Source organism: Astyanax mexicanus, chromosome 14 (genome assembly GCF_023375975.1).
Source record: "Astyanax mexicanus isolate ESR-SI-001 chromosome 14, AstMex3_surface, whole genome shotgun sequence".
NCBI lineage: Eukaryota > Metazoa > Chordata > Actinopteri > Characiformes > Acestrorhamphidae > Astyanax > Astyanax mexicanus.
In genome coordinates this window covers 12380137-12402804 of record NC_064421.1, presented here as the reverse complement: position 1 = coordinate 12402804, position 22668 = coordinate 12380137, and the positions used below count along the sequence as shown (strand labels likewise).

General features: G+C 38.7%; 1 protein-coding gene across 3 annotated transcripts in view; it reads left to right on the top strand.

Annotated features, from left to right (window-relative positions):
• The window catches only part of paplna (papilin a, proteoglycan-like sulfated glycoprotein), a 43701-nt gene extending 28642 nt beyond the window's left edge, over window positions 1-15059 (top strand). For all 3 annotated transcript variants that reach the window (XM_007257300.4, XM_007257299.4, XM_015607894.3), the window contains 12 exons: window positions 573-726; window positions 867-951; window positions 1072-1183; window positions 2562-2862; window positions 7328-7486; window positions 8936-9063; window positions 9172-9280; window positions 9369-9515; window positions 9731-9858; window positions 11122-11230; window positions 11380-11543; window positions 12830-15059. In XM_007257300.4, coding sequence (XP_007257362.3) covers window positions 573-726; window positions 867-951; window positions 1072-1183; window positions 2562-2862; window positions 7328-7486; window positions 8936-9063; window positions 9172-9280; window positions 9369-9515; window positions 9731-9858; window positions 11122-11230; window positions 11380-11543; window positions 12830-13032 — 1799 coding nt within the window. In that variant the 3' untranslated portion in view covers window positions 13033-15059. The remainder of the gene's footprint in view (window positions 1-572; window positions 727-866; window positions 952-1071; window positions 1184-2561; window positions 2863-7327; window positions 7487-8935; window positions 9064-9171; window positions 9281-9368; window positions 9516-9730; window positions 9859-11121; window positions 11231-11379; window positions 11544-12829) is intronic.
• The last annotated feature ends 7609 nt before the right edge of the window (window positions 15060-22668 follow it).

Genomic DNA, 22668 nt, shown 5'->3' with positions numbered 1-22668 from the left:
AGAAAAAAACAATGTACATTTTACTCAAACATATACCTATAAATAGCAAAATCAGAGAAACTGATTCAGAAACTGAAGTGGTCTCTTATTTTTTTCCAGAGCTGTATGTATTTATAAACTCTACTTGGCCATATAAATTACATCAACCCCATAGGGCTATACAGTAGCCACTACCAAATGATGGATGCTATACTTCAGATACCTCTCTTCTGAGCCTGATGCTCTCTCACCACTCTGGATCAGGGCAAATCTGGACTCCTCAGATCACATGACCTTCTTCCATCACTCCAGAGTCCAATCTTTGAGCTCCCTAGCAAATTGAAACCTTTTTTTTTTGCCAGTCAGCTGTTTAGTCCCAATCCCTTAAGATCCCATTATATTTTGTGTGTGTGTGTGGAAATGCTCTTACTTTCACTATTAAACATATCCCTGCGTTCTAGTTTAGTTTTTCTATATTATTTCACCAAATGTTCAAGAGATCGCTGGATTTTAGCACTGCACCCACAGGCTTCTATGGTAATAAAAATATATATATATTTAAAAAGTTATTTATCTCTGTTTATCTCGTTCAGTACGTCAGCCAGAAGAGGCAAACCCTAACACCAACACTGGTTTGGTTCCTCACTGCCGTCAGACTCAATATGGTTGCTGTCCAGATGGCAGGACAGCAGCCAGTGGCCCCCGGAACCAGGGCTGCGTCCAGAGGGCTTTTTGCACCCGCAGCAGGTACATTACTGGCAGAAAGTCAGGTTATACCATGCATGTGAGAGGAAATTGTAATTAACTAACAGAATTCTGAACTTGAAAAAATGCAGGTTTATTTTAAGCCTAACAAATATATCTCAAATATTTATCACATACCTCAGGTATGGATGTTGTCAGGATGGAGTATCTAGAGCTCATGGCCCAAATAAGGAGGGCTGCCCAGAATATGTCCCTGTAGCCCCCACTGTGAGTATCTGCCCTTCACTCTGATGGACTCTTCCATTGTACAGCTCGTGTTGTAATAGGGTTAACGCTGTTTAAACATTATATTATCTTTCTGTATATCTGTCTCAATATCACCCTCAGCCTGCTACTCCACCAGAAGACTGCAGAACATCCACCTATGGGTGCTGTTATGATGGCGTGACTGCTGCAGGTGGTGCTTATGGAGAGGGATGCCCCAACCCCCCTACCAGTGGTGAGTTGTCTGTCTGTATTGATATACAGTAGATATATTTTTGTCTTGATTTTCAAGAAACAAGCATTTTTTATTCTGCTTTGTGCACTTACATTAACTGCATTGTAGGTCATTTGAAGGGTGATTTAGTTTTAATGTATGTACCAAATGAACTAAATGAATACTGCCTAGATGTTTAGCTTAAATATGTGTAAAAATACACGCGAAATAATTTAGCCACATACAGTTATGTGCAAGGAAAAACCATGATAAAAGCTCTGCAGTCAAGACAAACTATGTCACGTTTTTAAGACATGCTTGTACAATTGGACACCAGCAATCAGGAGAATGGATTCATTAACCTTTTACTACAAACTGCAATATTATCTGAAACTGTAATGATGTAATACATTTGGAAGGTACCAAAGGTACCGATATTTATCAACTTTCTCCATCAAGGAAATATTTTCTACTAAATTTTAGAGCATTCCTACAAAGATTTGATTGTATTTTGTGAGAAAAACATCAGTGAGGTCAGAATGTTGAATGACCCCCCCTCCCAAACTCATCCAAAAACCCACCAGCTCCAACCAAATGTAATAAATGGAGCACCATCAATCCAGAGAACACAGTTCCACTGCTCTACAGCTCCCCCTGCCAATAGGTTTATGTTTATCTGTTCCAGAGGGTCCTGTTCTATTTGTAATACTTTCACAAAGACTTGTTGAGCTATGAGCTGTGGATTATCTATTATATTCAGCCTTCCATCCATTCCAAATTAGTGGTAAAGCAGAGTATGTTTAACCATGCATAGCATGATATTTATATTTGTTGAGAAAAAAATATTTTTTGTCTACTTTTTGGGAAGCTGGGTATCTCTGTTGATATACTATTAATATTACTACATATTGTTGCCTTGAGGCAACAAATGAAAAATCACAGTTTTTAATAAGTAAATGAAAACAAAATAGCCACAAATAGGAAAATTGACATTAAAAAAAAACTGTGTAAAACAGTCATTTGTTGCCTGAGAGCAACGCCATGCCATAAAGGGTTAAAAGTGAGGAAAGATGCATAAAACAATCTGATTAACTAGAATTTAAAGTTAGACCATCAGGACTATCAGGAATAATACATCTGGTGCAGGACCAACTCATAGTTTTAGAAATTCTGTGAAACACAAGAACGTTTAATGTAAAACAGGTGGATGATATCTTGTTCATGCAGTTATGGGCCAAAATATAAATTATTACAGCAACTTAAGGGCACTTTTCTTGGCAATTTCTTCATATTTCTTCTAGGCAGTCCAGCTTTGTCTTCTTCTCAGCAGGAGGGTGAAATTTACAGCACTCAGGCCTGTTCCAGTCTGATGCCTCTCATATTTTTTTTTTTTTTCCAGCTCAGCGTGTGTCCTGTGAGCTGCCCCATACGGCCGGCCAGTGTGACCAGTGGACCGCCCGCTACTACTACGACTCCGCCTCCTCCCGCTGCATTCACTTCTGGTACGGTGGCTGCCATGGAAACAGCAACAACTTTGCCACATTAGAGGAGTGCCAGCGCATGTGTCAGGGCGCTGTTCCCGTCTCGGGCGCAGTCCGTCTGGGAGCCAGCGCCGCCCAGCATGCCCGCCATGCCAGGACCCAGCTGCGGGGGCGCCGGCCTTCTCCCAGAGCTGTGCCAGTCAACAGCCCCTCAGGCAGGTAAGAGCCCGGGACCCCCACTGAATCAGCCCAACTGCCCTAAACCACCACAATTCCATCCAAACCACTATACTGATACTCTACACACTACTCAATCCTGTACTCGGCTGAGGAATCTGGCACTGAATTCACTATGGTATGGGAGTAGTTCACCCGTTCAAAAGTTACACACAGTGCTGCACACACACACACACACACACATTTAAACAGCACTACAAACAACTGTAGCCACACACACAGCCACATGCACCAGCAGGGCTGCACAATATATTGTTTGTTAATTGTTATCGCAATGCTGAAATTGCAGAATGCTGTATGATGTAAATAAGCAAATTATGCCAAAAAGTTCTTCGAGTATCTTAAAAGAGCTCTAAACCCCATGATTTTTGCTAAATCCACCCTCACCTCAAATTTAAAAAAGGTTAAAAAAATGTAAGAGTTAGTTTAAAAGAAGCACTGGGTGATGTATGGGTTTAGAGGCAGAGCAGAAGGGAGAGCTGATTGGCTGAGCATCTCTTTTGAAATGTTTTCTGTTTTTATATCACTGCAGCATCATAATTTTGAAAAACAGCATGCAGAAATTATAGCTATGTGTATGGTGAGCTCAGCTAGTCAGCATCTGTGGTTCTGTAGCTTTTAAATTGGGAAAAAACACTGAAGGACACCAGCTTCTTAGCCAATACACCAGAACACACTAGGTCTAGTTGGTAATCTAGCTAGCTAGCGATTTACAATCTACACATTTCATTTTTTATATATATTAAAAATATGTTTTCTACACTTGTAGATTTTAATTATTTGTATTATTATTACTTTTTGTTTTAAATTTGAGCATTTCAAATTCATTTGCAGATTTAGACATTTAGTGTAGTGTAGTTTTTAGTACTTGTATTTGTGACTAATGTTTTACAAATTTAAATTTAAATCTTTTTGAGCATTTTTTGACAGTTTTTTTGATGGGGAATCCTAATGAGAGGGTGGGTTAAGCTGGTGTTTCAGCTAAATTGGAGAGAAAATTGGGTAAAAATATGAATACAACCTTTTTAAATTGGTGTCTATTAAAGGTTTTTTTAAAGTTGCTGTTTTGGAGATACATGTTTTTAGATATATTGTAAGGCCCACTTTTTGTATGTTGTGCAGCTCTCACATACACACACACACACACACACACACATACACACAAAAGAGGGCCAGGACCTGCTTACTCAATAATTTGTGCTCATATGCGCCTAATCAGGGTTAAACTTGAGTTGGCAAGGTCTGAGTTATACACTTTACATTGGGTTTTAAATATATTTCTCTTCATTTATCCAGGTATAGTTGCTGGCATATAGATTATTATTAGCATAGCATACCCACTGCTTACACACAGATAAATTACCTGTGTTGTAGCTCTAGTATCAGGTTATTTTCTTTACACACTCTTAAAAATAAAGGTTCTACAAATGGTTCTTTGAGCAAAAGGTTCTTTACATAGACGTCTCTTTTACGAAAGAGCTTTTTGGTTGAAAAAGTAGCTCTTCTATAGCTTGGCTCAAAGAAACTCTTTCTAAAGCTTTTAGTTATAAGAATGCATATTCTGACATATATACACATACACTGTATATACACTCATACCCTGATCTTTAGTGGTGCCCTGTGTGCTTTGCTTGAGTTTATACATGCCTTAATGTGTATGCTGACTCCCATACCCAGTTTCATGCTGCAACACACCCCACACATACTTTCCCCCTGGCTGCGCACACAGCTCACTCTCTCTCACACACACACACACACACACTTTGGCCAGGAGAAGTTGATCTCCCTCACTGCGGCCCTGTCGGACATTGCTGCGCTTTTGGGACTGGTACATTTCTCCTGCCGCACACTTTGACCTCTTGCTCCACTGTTGCTGTTAGATTTGTGTTTAGTGTGTTAGTCTGGTAGTCTAGTCTTTCCATCTGTACCCCCCACCCCCATCCCCTTCACTTGTCTGTTTGCTTTCTACACACCCCGTCTGAACCCTGTTGTCATTCCTAATGTCATTCAGTCTCTTGGCTAATAAAGAAACCTGCTGTGACGCCCCACCAGTGCTGCTCTGTCTCTGTGTGTGTGTCTCTTCCCAGCGTTCTGTGGCCGAGGTGTGGGACAATATATAGGATACACACACCCTGTTTGCTGTGAATATCATTTCCAAGCACTGTTGTTGTCCGACCCCTGAGGCTAACTTTTTTTTTGTGTAGCTTTTAGATTCAGCAAAATGTTGCCCTCTGTCTTTCTCTTCCAACAGATTATGTTTATTTTATACTTATACGTTTTTCCATGTTTTTATTTGTGATTTATTTTCTTTTTCATGCATTTATGTATAATCATATAAAAAAATAAGGAGGTGATATTTTAGCAAACGTACATTTGATCTTAATTTTAGAGATGGAGGTAATATAACCAAACACACAAAAGAAATGTGTTTTTTCAAATTTTAATTACTTATTTAGGTGCTTTTACATCGACCTTATTTGATCGAAACCAAAACATTAGGGGCCCCATTTTAGTGTTCTATATTGCACCGGTCAATTGCAGATCTCACAGCTGGATTTAGGGCGTATCAGTTTGTCTTTATCACCTCACCGTGACTCAAATTGCACAAAAGGCATGTACTAATTCCCTTAATTAATCATGGGTGTGTTTTGGGCCTATTATGGAATAAACCAATCAGTGTGCCAGTTGCCATTCCCTTTAAGAGGTGCGCTCTGACTTTGGCACCTTCGTATCTTAACAGCACAGACCTTTGCGTGTCTCCGCAGAGGATACTTATCTGCGCATTCACACTGTCTAGGTTCATTTCAGTCAGTGGCCCACCTGTGTTTTCTGCTGCCAAAACAGCAACACGCCAGAAATTTACCTGAACACACCTCGCTTCCAGACCACCATGCCCTTCAGTGTACACACCTGAAGTAACCATGCCCAGGTGAGAAAGGTGCTATGAACCAATGAAATCAAAACTTGAAACAAGAAAAGAAGTGATGTTGGTTTGACTTATTTTTTTTTGTGTTAAAATGCTTTTTATAGACAGTTCGGACTTTCAGATCAGTTTCAGGTAATTGAGGCAGGCTGTTGTCAACTAGTAAACAAAAGAAGATGAAAAAGAATCGATTTTGTGCCTTGAAGTAAATGCCTGTATAAGCATAACACATCGCACTGATGATTCCTGTATCTACTGTAACTGTAGATTATTCCTTATGTCTAAGAAGAAATAAAAGGAATCCATGCATAATGTTATGTTTAATCTTCTTTGAGATTAGGTGATAATGACAGGATGTAGCAAAGTTCTTTAGCATGCTCACTAAACTGCAGTGTGAAATCAAAACTTACTGGACCAAATCCACTCAACATAGTAATGTAGTGAACAAATTAACCTTTTTTTTGCATTTTAGGTACAAAAATACACTTAGAATCACCATATCAACTGTAGGTGATTAGGTGTGATAGAAAGGAGCCTGTCTTTTTGGAAAGAGTTTGTGGACACAGCTCTGGTAGCTAAATGTATTAATTTAGCATAATTCGGGCAAATATTTTTGCACCCCACACGTAAACCACTACACAGTATTGTCTGTCCATAGAGGAGCTTTTTAAGCTAAAGTTTTGGCACCCCAAAGTTTTTGCAAAACCTGCACTCTCTAGTTTGTTTAGTTATTTTATCTCCACCATCTCTATTTCATCAGAATCTTGTAAATTGTGATGCTAGGGCCCATAACAATGGTACAAAACATTGAAATATATGTTTTTTTTTTTGTCTTCTCTTGTAAAGTTGCCATTTCAGTGAAAGAATTATTGTGAGAATGGGTGTGAAGTGTTGTTGTCCGTCCCTCTTTCCCAACAGCCCTAGAATAGAGAGTGTTTGGGTGTAGAAACATAAACTGAGACTAAATTACTACTCTATCTGCTGTGGTGTTGTAATAATGTGGCCGATGTGGCTACATAAAACACGCCACTTGGAGCAGTAAACAAGTGACAGTTTGGTGCTGGTCAGACGTTTCCACCACAAGACAAACCTATACTGCCCGGACACCCACTCCTGAACTCACAGAGTTGCTTGTGTGGTGTGAGGAGGAGGATGAAGTGCATGATGGCCCCAGGGCTGAGGCATGTGTTAACTCTGTCCGCTATGTGAGGTCTAAAGGATGTTTGCTCTTTAGACTGGAAGAGAAGCCACAGAGGATGTGCCTGTGTCTGTGTCTCTGTGGCTTAGCCCAGTTACGGCGGATCTTTATGCTTACTTTGGTGACTGCAGAAGCGGCTATGTTGTTGCCAATAGTACAGCATAAAGTGATTTTCTCCTTTTTTTCTCTCTCTCTTTCTCTCTCTCTCTCTCTTTTTCTTTCTTACTGCATGTTTTCCTGTGCTGTCTCTCTGCCTTGTCTGTGTTTCTTGTATTTTTTTTTTCTTTCTCTTCCTTTCTCTTCTCTCCCGGACTGCTCTGCTTCAGTTGGACTGCTGTGGGTGTGAGTATAGACAAGTCGGACCCCTCTACAGTGGAGGGGGTGGTTGGACAGGTGGTGGTTATGCCCTGCAGGGTAAGCCCACCTCCCTCTTCCACCGTGACAGTGGAGTGGAGACGAGACGGCGTCCTTCTCGATCCTGCCAGGTGAGTACATTAACTGGTTAAACATTTTACATTTCAGTTACTGCTTATTGTCTTGTATATCATGTATATCATGTGTCTGTTTGTATGTATTTTTGCTATGTTATTATACTAGTTTTATATTTTATCTGGCTGGTAGCTAATGGTTTAGCAATTTATTATTTAACTCATTAAGTCCATCCATTCATCCATCCATCATCAATTCCCCTTTTTATCTGTCAGGGTTGCGTGGTGGGGCTGGAGCCTAAACTTATTAAATGCATTAAAAATGAGTTGTACCCAGAAGGAGTCAACCAACAGGAATTAAACATTTGACATAATAATGCTTAACAGTGCATATGACATAAGCAAGGAGGGGTTTTATTGTTGCTGTTGTTCCTGACTGACTACTGGTATATACGATTGTTTCTTTGTGCTTGTTTTCCATTCAATTCATACCGTTGTGTTGTTAGTTTGAAAGCAGTTTAAGCAGTGGGAACCATTTGAGAGGGGTCGCATCATAGGGCTCGGGTTTGTAATAATTCTGATACCCTCTATGAGCCATCCTGTTAGTGCCAGCACCATTGGCAGACAGATGCATGACCCAGGGCTACACACACATAAAACCATTACGATGATTGCCCTTAACTCCATGTCAGACATCCCAAGTTGCAAAAAAAAATATTTCAGGGAGGAACCCCTATTTTATCTGACTTGCGGGTATCATGGAGCTGTTATTGATATGCGGTAGACTCCTGCAACTTCAGGGAGACTTGGGAAGTCTGCCATGTCAACATAGCCAAAGACTGAAATGGTGTTGTGCCAGACTGACATGAAGTCACTTAGAATGGCAGGAACAAATCCATGTGTGGAGACACTTTGGTCAGTGCCCAGATTAATGCTTTGTCGACACACGTCACACAACCAGCTGGCTTCACCCCTACCTTAAAATCTGCAGCGATTGTGTAAATATTCAAGCTGCATAGGGTGGATGACAGATGATGCATGGTGGACTGACCACACACTGAGAGGAACTAATTGTGTATGTGTATTTTAATGTTCATTTTTTTTCCTGGTAACTTTTATCTTACTTCCAAATACCATTGCAATCTGAAACATCCTTCCTTTTGGTGATATGGAAATTGTGTGCTGATGCCAATATTCAGTATTTTTCCTGCTCATATCTGCTAATGCTGATGCCAGTACAATTAACATTTTTAAAGTTGCCTTACTGGCAAATAAAATGGCTAATCTCCATCTGGCGAAACTTTGCCTCACATCTATAAAGATTGCTTAATAATGTAGTTTTTTTTCCCCCAAAATATCTCTGCCAGTACATTTTAAAGCTAATTTCTGTAGATCCTGAAATGATTCCAGTTTTACTGTACATCTCTTATTCGTTTTATGTTGTCAGAAATGCTGTATAAGTTTTAAACAGTAGTGTGCAGACACCCTCTTTTTCTATGTGTTCAGGCATAGACAGCAGCCTAATGGCTCTCTGCTGGTGGGCCCTTTGAAGATGGAGGATTCTGGCTGGTTACTGTGCTTGGCTACACGGGACCGTGAGAGAGATTATCGCTATATCTACCTCTCTGTCTCAGGTAAATCCTGCTCTCTGCTGGCCTTCTTAAGTAATGCACCTAAAAGGCTTGAAGCCCTGGTGTGGTGTGCACTGATGAGTTTACTGTGGGTTGTTTGCATTGTGCTAGAGGCTTCTCAGGTTGTTCAGGAGCCGTTTTTACCGATAGATGCATCAGAGGGAACAGATCCTGCTGATTCACTGTTTGCAGTTCATGACCCTCAACACCACACTCCCAGGTACTCAACACATTGTGTGTACATTAACAATTAATATAGTATAAAGCAGTATTTTCTGGATGTGCTCACTTTGTACATTTAAAATCAGGTTCAGCATTGACCGCTCAAGCTCATCGTTGGTTGAGGCTCATGCGCGGCATGTTGCCAGACTACACTGCACCATCCTGCCCTCCTCAGCTGCGTCTTCAGTCAGCATACAGTGGACCAAAAACGGAGCTGCACTCAACACACTGAGGTATGAGATATGGTGTATGGTTCTTCTTTTATTCATTAAAGGTTTGCAGAGTAGTACTATAGGTTATGATACCTTGATTATCTTGCTTCAAAGTTTGTGTTTATTTTATTGAGAAAGTGTTTGCATACTTATGTATGTGAGTTTGTGAGTGTTTTTCTCTGTGATGCATGTGATTCTACATGTTTTCACCTTTTTTAATTTGTTTTTCTGGCTAGGCACTCTCAGAACTCAGATGGCACACTGATCATTAACAACCTGACGTCTGATGATTCTGGTGTCTACACCTGTACAGCTGCCAGCAGTCAACAGCTGGAGCAACTGCAAGTCCAGCTCAGAGTCACAGGTTTGATTTGTCTATATGTCTACACTATATTGCCAAAAGTATTCACTCATTCATTCGAATCATTGAACTGAAGTTCTGATCACTTCCAAGTCCACAGGTGTATAAAATATCAAGCACCTAGTCATCCAGACTGCTATGACAAACATTAGTGAAAGAATGGGTCTGTAAGGGCTGGGGTCCGGCCGAAGGCTTCTCCAGCCGCCAGGGGGAGGTCGCGAGCCACTAATCAGACCTGATACACTCCACCTGGGTTTGCCCCCGGTTTATAAGGTTTATATGCTGCTCCCCACCCATTACAGGGTCGTTCTCAGGAGCTCGTTGAATTCCAGCATGGTACCGTGATAGGATGCAGCAGTACGGTACCAAGTCCACCCTAATAAATATTCCACAGCCAACTGTCAGTGATCTAAGAAAGTGGAAGCCACTGGAAACAAAGCAGCTCAGCCACAAAGTGGTAGACCTCTTAAAATGACAGAGTGGGTCAACGGCGAATCGTGTGCAAAGGTCACTGAGGCAATTTGAGCCAGTTGCCTCCAAACTTCATGTGGCCTTTAGATTTGCTCCAGAGCTTCATGGAATGGGTTTCCATTGCCAAGCAGCTCCATCCAAGCCTTACATAACCAAATGAAAGGCATCAATCTATTTGTCTGTCTGTCTGTCTTTACATTTACGTTTACATTTAAGATATTTAACAAACACCTTTTTCAGAGTGACTTACAACAACAGTGCTTCGTTGTTTACTTCAATATATTCGTAGCTAGTTTTTACCTGGTACCTTTGTACCTAACTTGAACCCTAGGATATTATTATTATTTGTTATTATTATTATTATTGTTATTATTATTATTATTATTATTATTATTATTATTTATTATTATTTTTTTAAGATTAGTTTAGGAACTAATCTTAAAAAAAAGAAAAGATGAGTCTTTGGTTTGATTTGAAGACCACAGTTCACTGTTCTGACACCCAGTGAAAGTTCTTTCCACCACTTTGGTCCTCCAGCACAGAGAAAAGTCGGGATTTGTTGGTTTGTTTTCTGCATGTTATGAGGGATGGTGGTTCCAGCTGAGCCATACTGGAAGCTCTAAAAGTTCTTGGTACAGATCTGGCTTTGACTATTGTCATCAAGTAGGAAGGAGCTACTCAGTGTTTGGCCTTTCTCTCTGTCACATTAGCTATCTATTGCTGTTCATCCCTAGTAAGGTTGTTGCTGTTTTAATACAATTTCTATTGGTTTATTAATTGCCTTTCTGCATCTAGGGGACTTGAGGATCACCACAGTCCCCAATAACGTGCAGGTGTCCCGGGGCAGCACGGCTCAGCTTCCCTGTGTAGTGTCTGGAGAAAACGTCAATGTGGGCTGGTCCAGGTCTGTAGAACCATAAGATTACCTGTCTATAATATTTAGCAAATATTGTTTTGTTTGGAACAGTTCTTGATTTTTATATATTTATATAGGGTAGATATATGTATTAATCAGTGCTTGTGGTTTTGTTATACCTTATTTCCTCTGGGCAGAAATGGTGTTCCAGTGAGGCCAGATGGGAATCGAGTTCAGGTGTCAGCTGATGGTACTCTCATCATACATAATGTGCAGCCTGTGGATGAGGGCTCTTACACCTGCAACGCCTACACTGGCACTTTCTCTGTCAGCGCCACTGCTGATATAAGGGTTTCCAAAGGTACAGATGTAATGGTCTATTTATACAATTACATTTTTTTATGATTTAATGCATATTTTATGTAGGTAATGTAGTCAGTACTATTATTATAAGGACTTGAAGGCACTAGTGAATTTAAGACGTCATCTTAATTTTTATAGCACATTCAAAAGACAACGAGTGCCAACCAAAGTGCTGTATAATAAGATCAAATAACACAAACCTAACTTAACATAACACAAAGACTAAATGGCCTTCCCGCCACTAGAGGTAGGCTGCGCTCTATGCCATGTGGTAATCAACAGGATTGACAACTGCTGGTGTCACTGGTGTAGCTTATAAGGTCTTCCTTCCAGGTCTTCATTGCAGAGTCTTGAGACAGTTCACAGAGTTTCTCTTTGCTTTCTCTCTCTCTCTCTCTCTCTCTCTCTCTCTCTCTCTCTCTCTCTCTCTCTCTCTCTCTCTCTCTCTCAGTTCTTGTTTAAAAAAAAAGTTTCCACTGCACTGGGTTTAAAGCCAATTGGTCTTTCCCAGGATGATAGTCTTATTACAAAATGGAAAAACAGTAAAATATTTGCATTACAAACAATCATATGAAAGAACCTGATGACAAGAAAGAATAGACCAAGACAAAACAGACAACTAACAACATGATTTGCTCAGGACTTAAATGCAGGGTTCCAGCGGTTCCTTAAAAAGTCTTTAAATGTCTTTAATGAAAATTAAAGATACTTAAGGTCTTAAATTGTCTTACATTACTGTAAATTTGCTGTAAGGATTACATTTTAGAGGGTTTTTAAATGCCAGTGGGAAAGCACATACTATTATTAGCGGTGAATTACCTTGGAGAAAACTAAGGTTAGCAGATAGCTAGCTAACATCAGCTGTGAGCTAGCTTACATTACTGGTGAGAGAACTAAGGTTAGCATAGCGCTAGCTAATATTAGTCGCAAGCTATAGCTAATGTTACTGGGGAGGGAACTAAGGTTAGCTGCAAGCTAGCTAACAATAGCTGCAAGCTAGCTAAAAAAGCTAGTTAAAAAGCATTAAATTTGACTTTTAAAATGGAGCAAGAACCCTGAAATGTCTGAGGTAATAGGTAGCTTTTTAAATTGGGCCTAAACCCACCACTGTGGCTATTTCCTTTAGAATAAGTTTTGAAGCAGCTACAGAAAAAGCCCAATCGCCTTTGTTTTTTTTTTTTGTTTTTTTTTTAGCCATGAGCGATCTAAAGGAACACTAGTAGATCATTACAAACAAACCTTATGATAAAAACTTTAAACTTACTTGTATTTGTCCCTCTCCAGATAATGGTGGAGGTCCAGGTCCGTCAGCTGACTGTGTGGACGAGCCAGAGCTGGCTAACTGTGAGCTGATCGTCACTGCCCGCCTTTGTGGGCATCAATACTTCTCCAGCTTCTGCTGTGCCAGCTGTTATAACTATACAGTGGGCAAGGGCAGACCAGGCCGACTTGGAAGAACAACTGGAATAATTCGCCACACCGGCTGACCAGGGCTGACATGACTTTTCCTGCATACAGAGCCGAGCTACTGCACTCACGAGGGCCAGCCAGTGACTGTATACAGGAATGCACAGCATGGCACCAATGACTGCTCTCACTGAGGCTTGAAATTGGGTCAGATGCCTAGATGTTGTTCAGATCCTGAGCAATGTCTTGTCTTGTTCATGTTTGTGTGGGGCATCAAGACCACCCATACTGTCCACAAACGTCTGGTAGTTGTTGAAACTCTTTGACTACCACACAATCTCAATCTCTGGTATTAAAATATGGTGTTTGTGTTGCCACATCACCCAGTGGGCTGCAGTGGTACTGCAAGAGGGGCTAGATATAGCCAGATATATTTTTAATATTTTATTTTTTTCTGTTTTGCTAATGCATGATGTTGCATATATTATGTAAATGATTGGCCATATAAAATGTTTTATTAAGGTTGAGCTCATTTTAAGTAAAATTCACTTGGGCTGGCATAGTGCAGTCACACAAAGCTAACTGACTCAGGATTTGGAAGTTAGTTATTTGCAATATTTTCTTACTCTAAGGAAAAACTTTTCTATCTAATGACTTTATGGTTAAGAACAGGCTCTTACAAAACAAGATTTAGGGTGTACTCACACTAGGCAATCTCCCAAAACATGACTTGTTTTACTAGTGTGATCTCTCTGAACTGATTAAAAAGGTGTGCCAGGGCACGGTTCTCTTGGACTTGAGCAAGGTATGCATGCAGTTCTAAGCACAGATAAAGATGATGTCAGTGATGCGACGTTCCTGTAAATAAACATGTCAGTGTTGTGCCAAATTTAGGGCCCCGGTCAGAAAAAGCATCCCATCTCTCTGGAGCGTGCACTATGTTGCTATGTATGTAACCGTGCCTTTTGACACGTATTTCTAAGTAAGTTAAAGTGAATTATCTCTGCTTTCATCAAGAAGATGTTGAGAGAGAGGGTGCTTTTCATGGCGGGGGTGCTGAATTCGGCACAACACAGCTAGCCCACTGAGCAGTGAGTATTGGTGTATGTGTGCTTGGGCACGGATTGTTTAAACGAGCTGTGAGTGCAGGTCAGCGGGGCAGTCAACCAAACGGTGCCTAGTGTGAGTACACCCACAGAGGCAATTCCAGCCAATAAGTCATTTTGATAATCTACACTACACATTGTTGTGCTGTATTTGTTTTGATCTTAAATGTTTGATTACATTGGTTGTGGGACATGAAACGTTTAGTGGTTGGTTAAATGCCCTTAAGACCTACAAAAACATATTAATTTAAAATAAGTCTTGTAGCCTTGCATAGTTGCTGATTAAATTAACAACCAAAACATGTTGGAATATTGGTCTGGTTTGTGCTGTGTTTGGGCTGGTGTTGTTGAGTTGCAGTTTGCACTGCATTGAGCCACTAGAGGGCATCAGAGATACCACCCCTTCAGCTGCTGCCGTGCCATCCATTCATATATACAGTCACTGGTGCCTCCAGAGCCGACATCAGCTTTTATCAACCATTGCAACATTAACACGACCATAATCAGACCTCAGCAGCAGAAGAAAAGTGCAGTGCACTTCAGTTCCGGAGGATAAAGGACTGCGTATTATGTGCCAATAAAATGTACTGTTCAATCAACTCCACTTTACTCCATGGCTACAGACCATAACTGCTTTCTTTATTTATAATGATGTACAAAGCCTTTATATGTTTTGTGTTCACTGTATCATTGTTTATGAAGAAATCTTTGTGAATCACACCTTTGTATTTAAAGAATTGTAATAAACAAATTTCATATGATTTAAAGGGATGTAAACTAAGTGAATATTGCACAAGGCAATCTATAAATATGTATAAATCTTTAAAACTTTAATACTGGAAGAGGGGATTACAGTGTCAAAATGGATGTTGAAATGTTCCCTAGTTGTGTTTAAAAAAAAAAACAAAACAAGTACTTTCTAATTGCAACTACTTTGATACAGTGTGTGATTATAATTATTGCATTGAAATAAACTATTTTTTTGGTACAAAACTCTTAAATTATTTATGAATATTTTATACTTGTTTATAGACAGGTCCTGGAAGTGAAGTTGCAGTCTGCTCCTGAAGTTCACCACCTGAATTTAACTAAGCAACAAAATATATAATCATAACTGCTGCAGGGAGTAGCTTCTCATTTGTTAAACAACCCATGTGAAAAGACACATCCTGTGTTTGTGGGAAAAATTAATCTGTTGCAGAAGGGTCAAATTATTGGCAAACATCAAGCCGATAAAACATGTTAGGAGATGAATGCTGAAACTACTTAAATCTGGGTTTACACTGCAGACGAACTGGACCATGGTTCAGTAGATCCAGATCGAAACCATCTCTTTTGGTCTGGCCCTTTTCACACCTGTTACTTTGGTTTGAACCAAACAAAAAAAAATCGGAACAAACAAGGTAGGTGTGAAAGCCCCCAACGTGTACAGAAATTGCACTGTGACATTTTGACCTTTGCATTGAATCACATTAGTGATCAGATAGGAGTTTATTAGTTAACTTTATTTAGTCCATAAAGCAAAAGAACTGAGTTTGTTGAGATTCTTCAGAATGAGAGTGTCTTGCTAACAAAAGCTCCTTCCTCCTTTTGGCAGGAAGTGAACCCAACATTTAACATGATCGCCACTGGGGGGTGATGGTCACACAAGAAATGTGCAAAAGCTGGAGAAAAAAACAGAATAGTGCTCTAAATGTGGCTCTTTTAAGAGTGTAAAAGTTTTAAACCCTAAGAAATAGCTTTTTAAAAACCAAATTAAAAGTGCTTAATCCTAATACAGTGTTCCTCAATCTGTGGTATTGGAGTTTGTAGAGTTTACTATAGATCTTAGCACTAATAAACACTAATTTACAGGCACTTCCTGAGGTAGACTGAGTGTTTTAAAAGCAGAAAAACATAACAGCATTCAGACCAGTGGTACCACAGCATCAGAACTGTGCCATACAGACTTCTTTAGTTGCGTTTTCCAAGGTTGGCAACATGATTTCTGAGTAAAGAGATGAGAAGTTTAAGATGCTGCTGCAGAGCCCCGCCCCATATCTGAGGCCATAAAAGCATTACACAGCTATTACTGTTTGTTATTTGCCTCAAAAAGATGCATCTGTACCTTATTTCTTCCATTTTAACATTGCGATGGATTTACACAATATGTAAGCTGATAATATAATAAGTGAAACACTAATGGACTAATTTAAACTTGATTTAAGCAGCATTTTATAGACATTTTACAATTAAATTCACTTTTTTATTGCAGGTGCACAGCTCATACAGGTCCAACAGCACCCAGTGGATCTGATTGTTTCTCCTGGATCATCTCTAAAGGTCTCCTGTTCAATAATTGGTCACAGTAACCCAAATCTATACTGGTACCAGTGGACTCCAGAGGCAGGCTTTACACTGGTGTTCACTTCTCTAGGCAAAGGGAGTGTGAACCCATCTGAGAAAGACCGGTTTAAATCTAGCAGACCTGATAATGTTCAGATAGTTCTGGAGTCTGATGGAGTGGGTGAGAGGGACTCTGCAGTGTGGTACTGTGCTGCCAGTCCCCACAGTGTCCCAGAGCAATTACTGAGCTGTACAAAAACCACACCAACATCTGTTGGGGCCCTGGCACCAACAAAACAATTGTGAAGTGTAAGCTCTATTTAAAAAGTTTAAAACATATATAATATATGGAAACGAAAATAAAGTACCCTAATGAATAAAAGTAGATTAAAGTATACTAAGCAGTATTTTGCTATAGTGCACTAAAGTGTTCTTGTAGCCACTTTATTATTCATCAGTATATTTAAAGTGTGCAAAAATGGAACAACTTTTTTGTACTTATTATACTTTAATTGAATTAAAATATAACAAAAGTCTTATTTAAATTGTGCTAAGCGTATTGTACTAAAATCGAACTATTTTAAATATACTAAATATACATTTAAACATATTACTTAATGTATGTGACCCCATATTTTAAATATGCTTACAGTAAAATTATAATACACTTAATGAGTATTACAACTGTATCACTATTATACATAGAGTTTACTAGAAATGTACTAAGAATTGATGTTAAATATACAGTATTTACATTAGAGTACAAATATGCTTCTTGTTCCTGTTTTTTGTAAGTAGCACACTTCTAGTATACTTCGTTGGGTATAAAAATATATATTTTAATATAATTTCCAATTCAATTCAATTCAATTTTATTTATATAGCGCTTTTTACAACAAAGGTTGTCACAAAGCCGCTTTACAGGAAAAACAGGTCCACGCCTCTTATGAGCAGCACCACAGAGATGCCAATTTTATGGTGACACAGTGGCAAGGAAAAACTCCCTTTAAGAGGAAGAAACCTTGGAAGGAACCAAGACTCAGTCCGAGGAACCCATCCTACTCGGGTTGACCCGCTACAATGTGCTATTATTTTTAGTGTGTTACAAATTTACTTTAAATTTTTTATTTGAAATTTAAATGTGTTATTTAACACGGTGTCCTATAATTTACTCATATTTATTTTTTCCTAATTATAATTACAGAGCACTGAAATACAATTAACTGTTACATTAATGTAATACCTAAATATATATTTTCAACTGATTACCAATGTAGTAATTTAATTTACTTTCTAAAACGTTACATGATACATTGTACTTTAAGTGAACTACTGTAACAGCTGTTTTTAACGCACTTTGCTAAAAATGTGCAAAAGTATATTCGAGAATAAATATTTTAAAAATATATTGAATTAAATTAAACTAAAAGTGTACTTCATAGTAGTCTATTTATTTAAAATGCACTATATTGTACTTTTTAAAAAGTATGATCAAAGTTTACTTTTCAATATTTAACGAAAGCATAATATTAATGTACATAAAACTTTCAGTATATTTACAGCATACTTAGACATTTCTCAATATGTTTTAAGTACAATTAAATATATATTTTTTTCAACAGTGTATACCAGGGACAATTCGCACATTGCCACTGCTCCCGTTTAAAGTTTATCAGCCCTCAGGGTTCCTTTAAGTGCCCCTAGCAGTTGCCAGCTTTGCATAAGAAACCATGTGACATCCAGGACTGTTACTGTATCTGTAATGACATTTCTTTATTATCTAGTCCACATTTTATTAAAGTGAGAAATTTCTGACTGATTGACATATTGAACAGAAAGTAGCAGCTGAACAGCTAAAATGAAATTTGATGGTGAGGGTGTTTCTCATAACTCACCAGTTGCTGAGCTTTACTTTCCATTGTGACTAATGTCACCAATGTTTTTGAAGATGTTCCTGGCAGATAAGTGTTCCACATTTACATTTAGTCATTTAGCAGAAGATGCTCAGAGTAAATTGCAAAACATGTAAACAGTGGAATCCAAACCAACTCTTGTAAAATAAAAGTGTATTAAGTATATTTTTTAAAAGTATACTTAACATGAAAAAAGTACATACTTTTTAAAATTAAAACGCTTAATATTAAAATATTAAGTATAAAAATACTTAAATACATACTAAATATACTATTTTGGAACAACTTAGGGCAACTTAAGTATATTAAGCATTTGTTTTTGTACAACTTCTGCAAACTTAAGTAGATATAAGTTTGTGTTTTTTAAACACATTTTTAAATACATTTGATGTACATTGTAAATGTACTACTTCGCATATTGATGCACATATTGTGTACACCTTAATGCTACTGAAAAACAAACCTACACTAAAGTGCACTTTCAGCTCAGTATTTTATGCCACTATATATATATTTTCTATCAACACAATTGTAAATGTAAAGTAATGTAAAGCATATTACTTAAAAATAATATAATACATATTTTATGGAAATGCAGAGAAAGTATATTTAATGTGTATTTTCTTAAAGTATATTAAATTGAAAATGCACTTTTAGTATTCTTTACCTTATTTGAACATACTTTTAATGCTCTTAAGTTTACTTCCTTTTCAAAGTATCTAAATACCAGAATATTGCCATTCCAAAACCTGGTATCTCTAATATAGCAACTGTACAGGAGAAGAACAAACCTTCTAAACTATAAAAAGATGTCATTGTAGCTTTTTTGGAACATTTCTTTTAATTGATTTATCATTCAATTTAAACACAATATAATCAACAGTTTTCAGACTTCCATTATATAAGGACATTATTTCTGATTTTATGTGACCTGGTCTGGTTAAATTAAAAATAAAATAAAATAAAGACCTGTGTTCTCTGGAATGATGGTGCTCCATACAGTACTTTTAGAATTGAAGTGGAAGATGGTCATCTAATATCTTAACCTCACTAATGCTTTTGCTTATTGATACAATCAAATCCTCACAACAATGCTCCAACATCTAGTAAACAGCCTTCCTAGTCAAGGAGATAGTAATGATGTTTCTTGATAGATTTTCCACTAATTTTCACTAACATTAAGTGGAGTTATGTATTATAACTAAATTTTGGGAGTGATCCACGCCCTCACTCCTCCCACTTCCTTCCCTATTTAAACCGTCACTTCCTCTCTACCTGCTCATTGAACAAACCTCGCACCCACCTCCTCCCCATCTTCCTCCTTCTTTAATTTTATTCTCTTCTCGTGTTTCTCTTCATGAGAGGGGGGGGCTTCGGCTTCACGCTTTACAGCGAAGCTGCCCCGAACTCCACCCCAATACTCTGAGTTCGCCCCCCTCTTTTCTTCTTCTCCGCCCAGTCAAGGGCGTGGGTCAATACTAGCAAATTGTCTATATTTTCAGATGCACAGCTACTACAGGTCTATCAGGAGCCAAATCAGATCATCTAATCATTTCTCCTGGATCAGCTTTAAAAGTCTTATGCTTTGTAAATGGCTCTGATTATGTTAGAAGGTGGTCTATACCGCCAGTCACCAGCAGAGGCCAGGACTGGCTAGGGAAGGGGAAGAGCTGGAGGATCCGGGCCAAAATGAAGGCCCAGAATCCCCAGCAGTAATCAGCACTGATCAGACTCAGCTGTGGAACACAGTATAAATACACCACTTAAACCACAGCTCTTTGTTGAATCTTTGTAGAGAGGTGACTGGTAACAGTGGGGGAAAAGAAACAACAACAAAAAAGAGAAAAGAAAGAAGCGAAGAAAAAAACAAAACAAGCCCAGCAAGCCCAAACAAAGCAACAGAGTCTGCCAAAAGACAAAAATAGTAAAAAGCAAGAAGTATTTGACCTTCTCTGTTAAAGAAGAGAACTGAATTAAACAGCCTGGTGTTCAGCTCCACATTAAGAGAGCCTATCTATGAAACCTCTGATATTTTCTGTTTAAGTTCATTTTACTCTTCTTTGTTCAAACATACCATACCTTTGTTAGGTTTTCCCACCATTTTCCTACCTTGCCCTTTTTAAAGCACAATTTCACAGCCCCAAGTGGTGCAGTGGTGGCATACAGGCCTAGGTTGGCCACAGTGCACAAAATCACTTACCACAAATAAATACTTACCCTAACTCTAAGCTATGGAAAAAATTAAGAGACCACTTCAGTTTCTGAATTTTGCTATTTATAGGTATATGTTTGAGTAAAATTAACATTGTTGTTTTATTCTATAAACTACAGACAACATTTCTCCCAAATTCCAAATAAAAATATTGTTATTTAGAGCATTTATTTGCAGAAAATGAAAAATGACTGAAATAACAAAAAAGATACAGAGCTTTCAGACCTCAAATAATGCAAATAAAACAAGTTCATATTCACAAAGTTTTAAGAGTTAAGAAATCAATATTTGGTGGAATAACCCTGGTTTTAATCACAGTTTTAATGCATTTCGGCATGTTCAACTCCGCCAGTCTTACATTCTGCTTTTGGATAACTTTATGACACTCCTGGTGCAAAAATTCAAGCAGTTCAGTTTGGTTTGATGGCTTGTGATCATCCATCTTCCTCTACCCTTTTGAGGTTTGAAAGCACTGAGAGCTGTAATACAGACATGTTTGGATGATTTTGTACTGTGAAATGTCAACAGAAAGAACCAGGAGTCTAATTTTGGGGGTCTTCGTTCATTGTGAAGAATTAAATTGAGCTTTGCTTAGGAAAAATGTGTAAAAATCGGATTGTTTTAGGTAATATTTATGCAGAAGAGAACTGAGTTGTCTTGAGATTCTTCAGAATGAGAGTGTCTTGCTAAAAAAGGTCCTTCCTCCTTGTGGCAGGAAGCAGAGACTGTAAAAAAAGATGGACGCCGTGTCGCCGTTCCCATTCATTCAATGAAAATGAAGCCAAAATCTTCCGCCATGTTGGCGATCCTGAAACCCGAGTCTGCGCAGTAGAAACCAGAGGAGGGAGAAAGACTGTGGAGAGCAGCCTGCTCATTTAAATAACCCCGCCCCTGAGGGCTGCGTCGAAGTCACAGGCTGCAGAGTGGGGCGGAGCGGAGCTGACGGTCTGTTATTGGTCCCGCCCATAACCAGCCGTTTTACAATAACCACACCTTTTTTGAATAGAGCTGAATAACGTTTTAAAAAACAAATTCTGTGGGGATATAAAAATTTGACAATATAAGCAGAGGTTACACTAGCTGCTGCATTTAAATAAAGGAGGTAGAATTACAGTATATTAGAAAAAAACGTGATTGAAAGTTGTCTGTTTTGCCATTGAAACCTATGGGAATGGGTGGGGTTACACGGCTTTCTGAAACCGAACAGCAGGGGGCGCCCGACCTGTGGTGGCTTCACTTTTGAGAGATGATGCTCTGTCCAGCTATACACAGTCTATGGCAGGAAGTGAACCCAACATTTAACATGATCACCACTGGGGGGTGATGGTCGCACAAGAAATGTGCAAAAGCTGGAGAACAAAAACAGAACAGTGCTCTAAATTTGACTTGTTTAAGAGTGTTAAAGTTTTAAAGCTTAAATAGCTTTTTAAATACAAATTTAAAAGTGCTCAATCCTTCTTCAATGTTCATTTATCTGTGGTATTAGAGGTTTTAGAGTTCACTATAGCTCTCATCACTAATGAACTAAAAAACACAACAGCATTCAAGCCAGAAGTACCACAGCATCAGAACTGTGCCATACATATTTCTTTAGTTGAGTTTTCCATGGTTGGCAACAGAATTTCTGAGAAAAGAGATGAGAAGTTTAAGATGCTGCTGCAGAGCCCCGCCCCATATCTGAGGCCATAAAAGCATTACACAGCTATTACTGTCTGTTATTTGCCTCAAAAAGATGCATCTCTACCTTATTTCTTCCATTTTAACATTGCAATGGATTCACACAATAAGTAAGCTAAAATATAATAAGTGAAACACAATTGGACTTCTTTTCAACTTTAAACTTTATATACATTTTACAATCATTCACTTTTTTATTGCAGGTGCACAGCTCATACAGGTCCAACAGGACCCAGTGGATCTGATTGTTTCTCCTGGATCATCTCTGAAGGTCTCCTGCTCCATAACTGGTTACAGTACCCCATATCTATACTGGTACCAGTGGACTCCAGAGGCAGGCTTTACACTGGTGTTCACTTCTGTAGGCAAAGGGAGTGTGAACCCATCTGAGAAAGACCGGTTTAAATCTAGCAGACCTGATAATCTTCAGATAGTTCTGGAGTCTGATGGAGTGGGTGAGAGGGACTCTGCAGTGTGGTACTG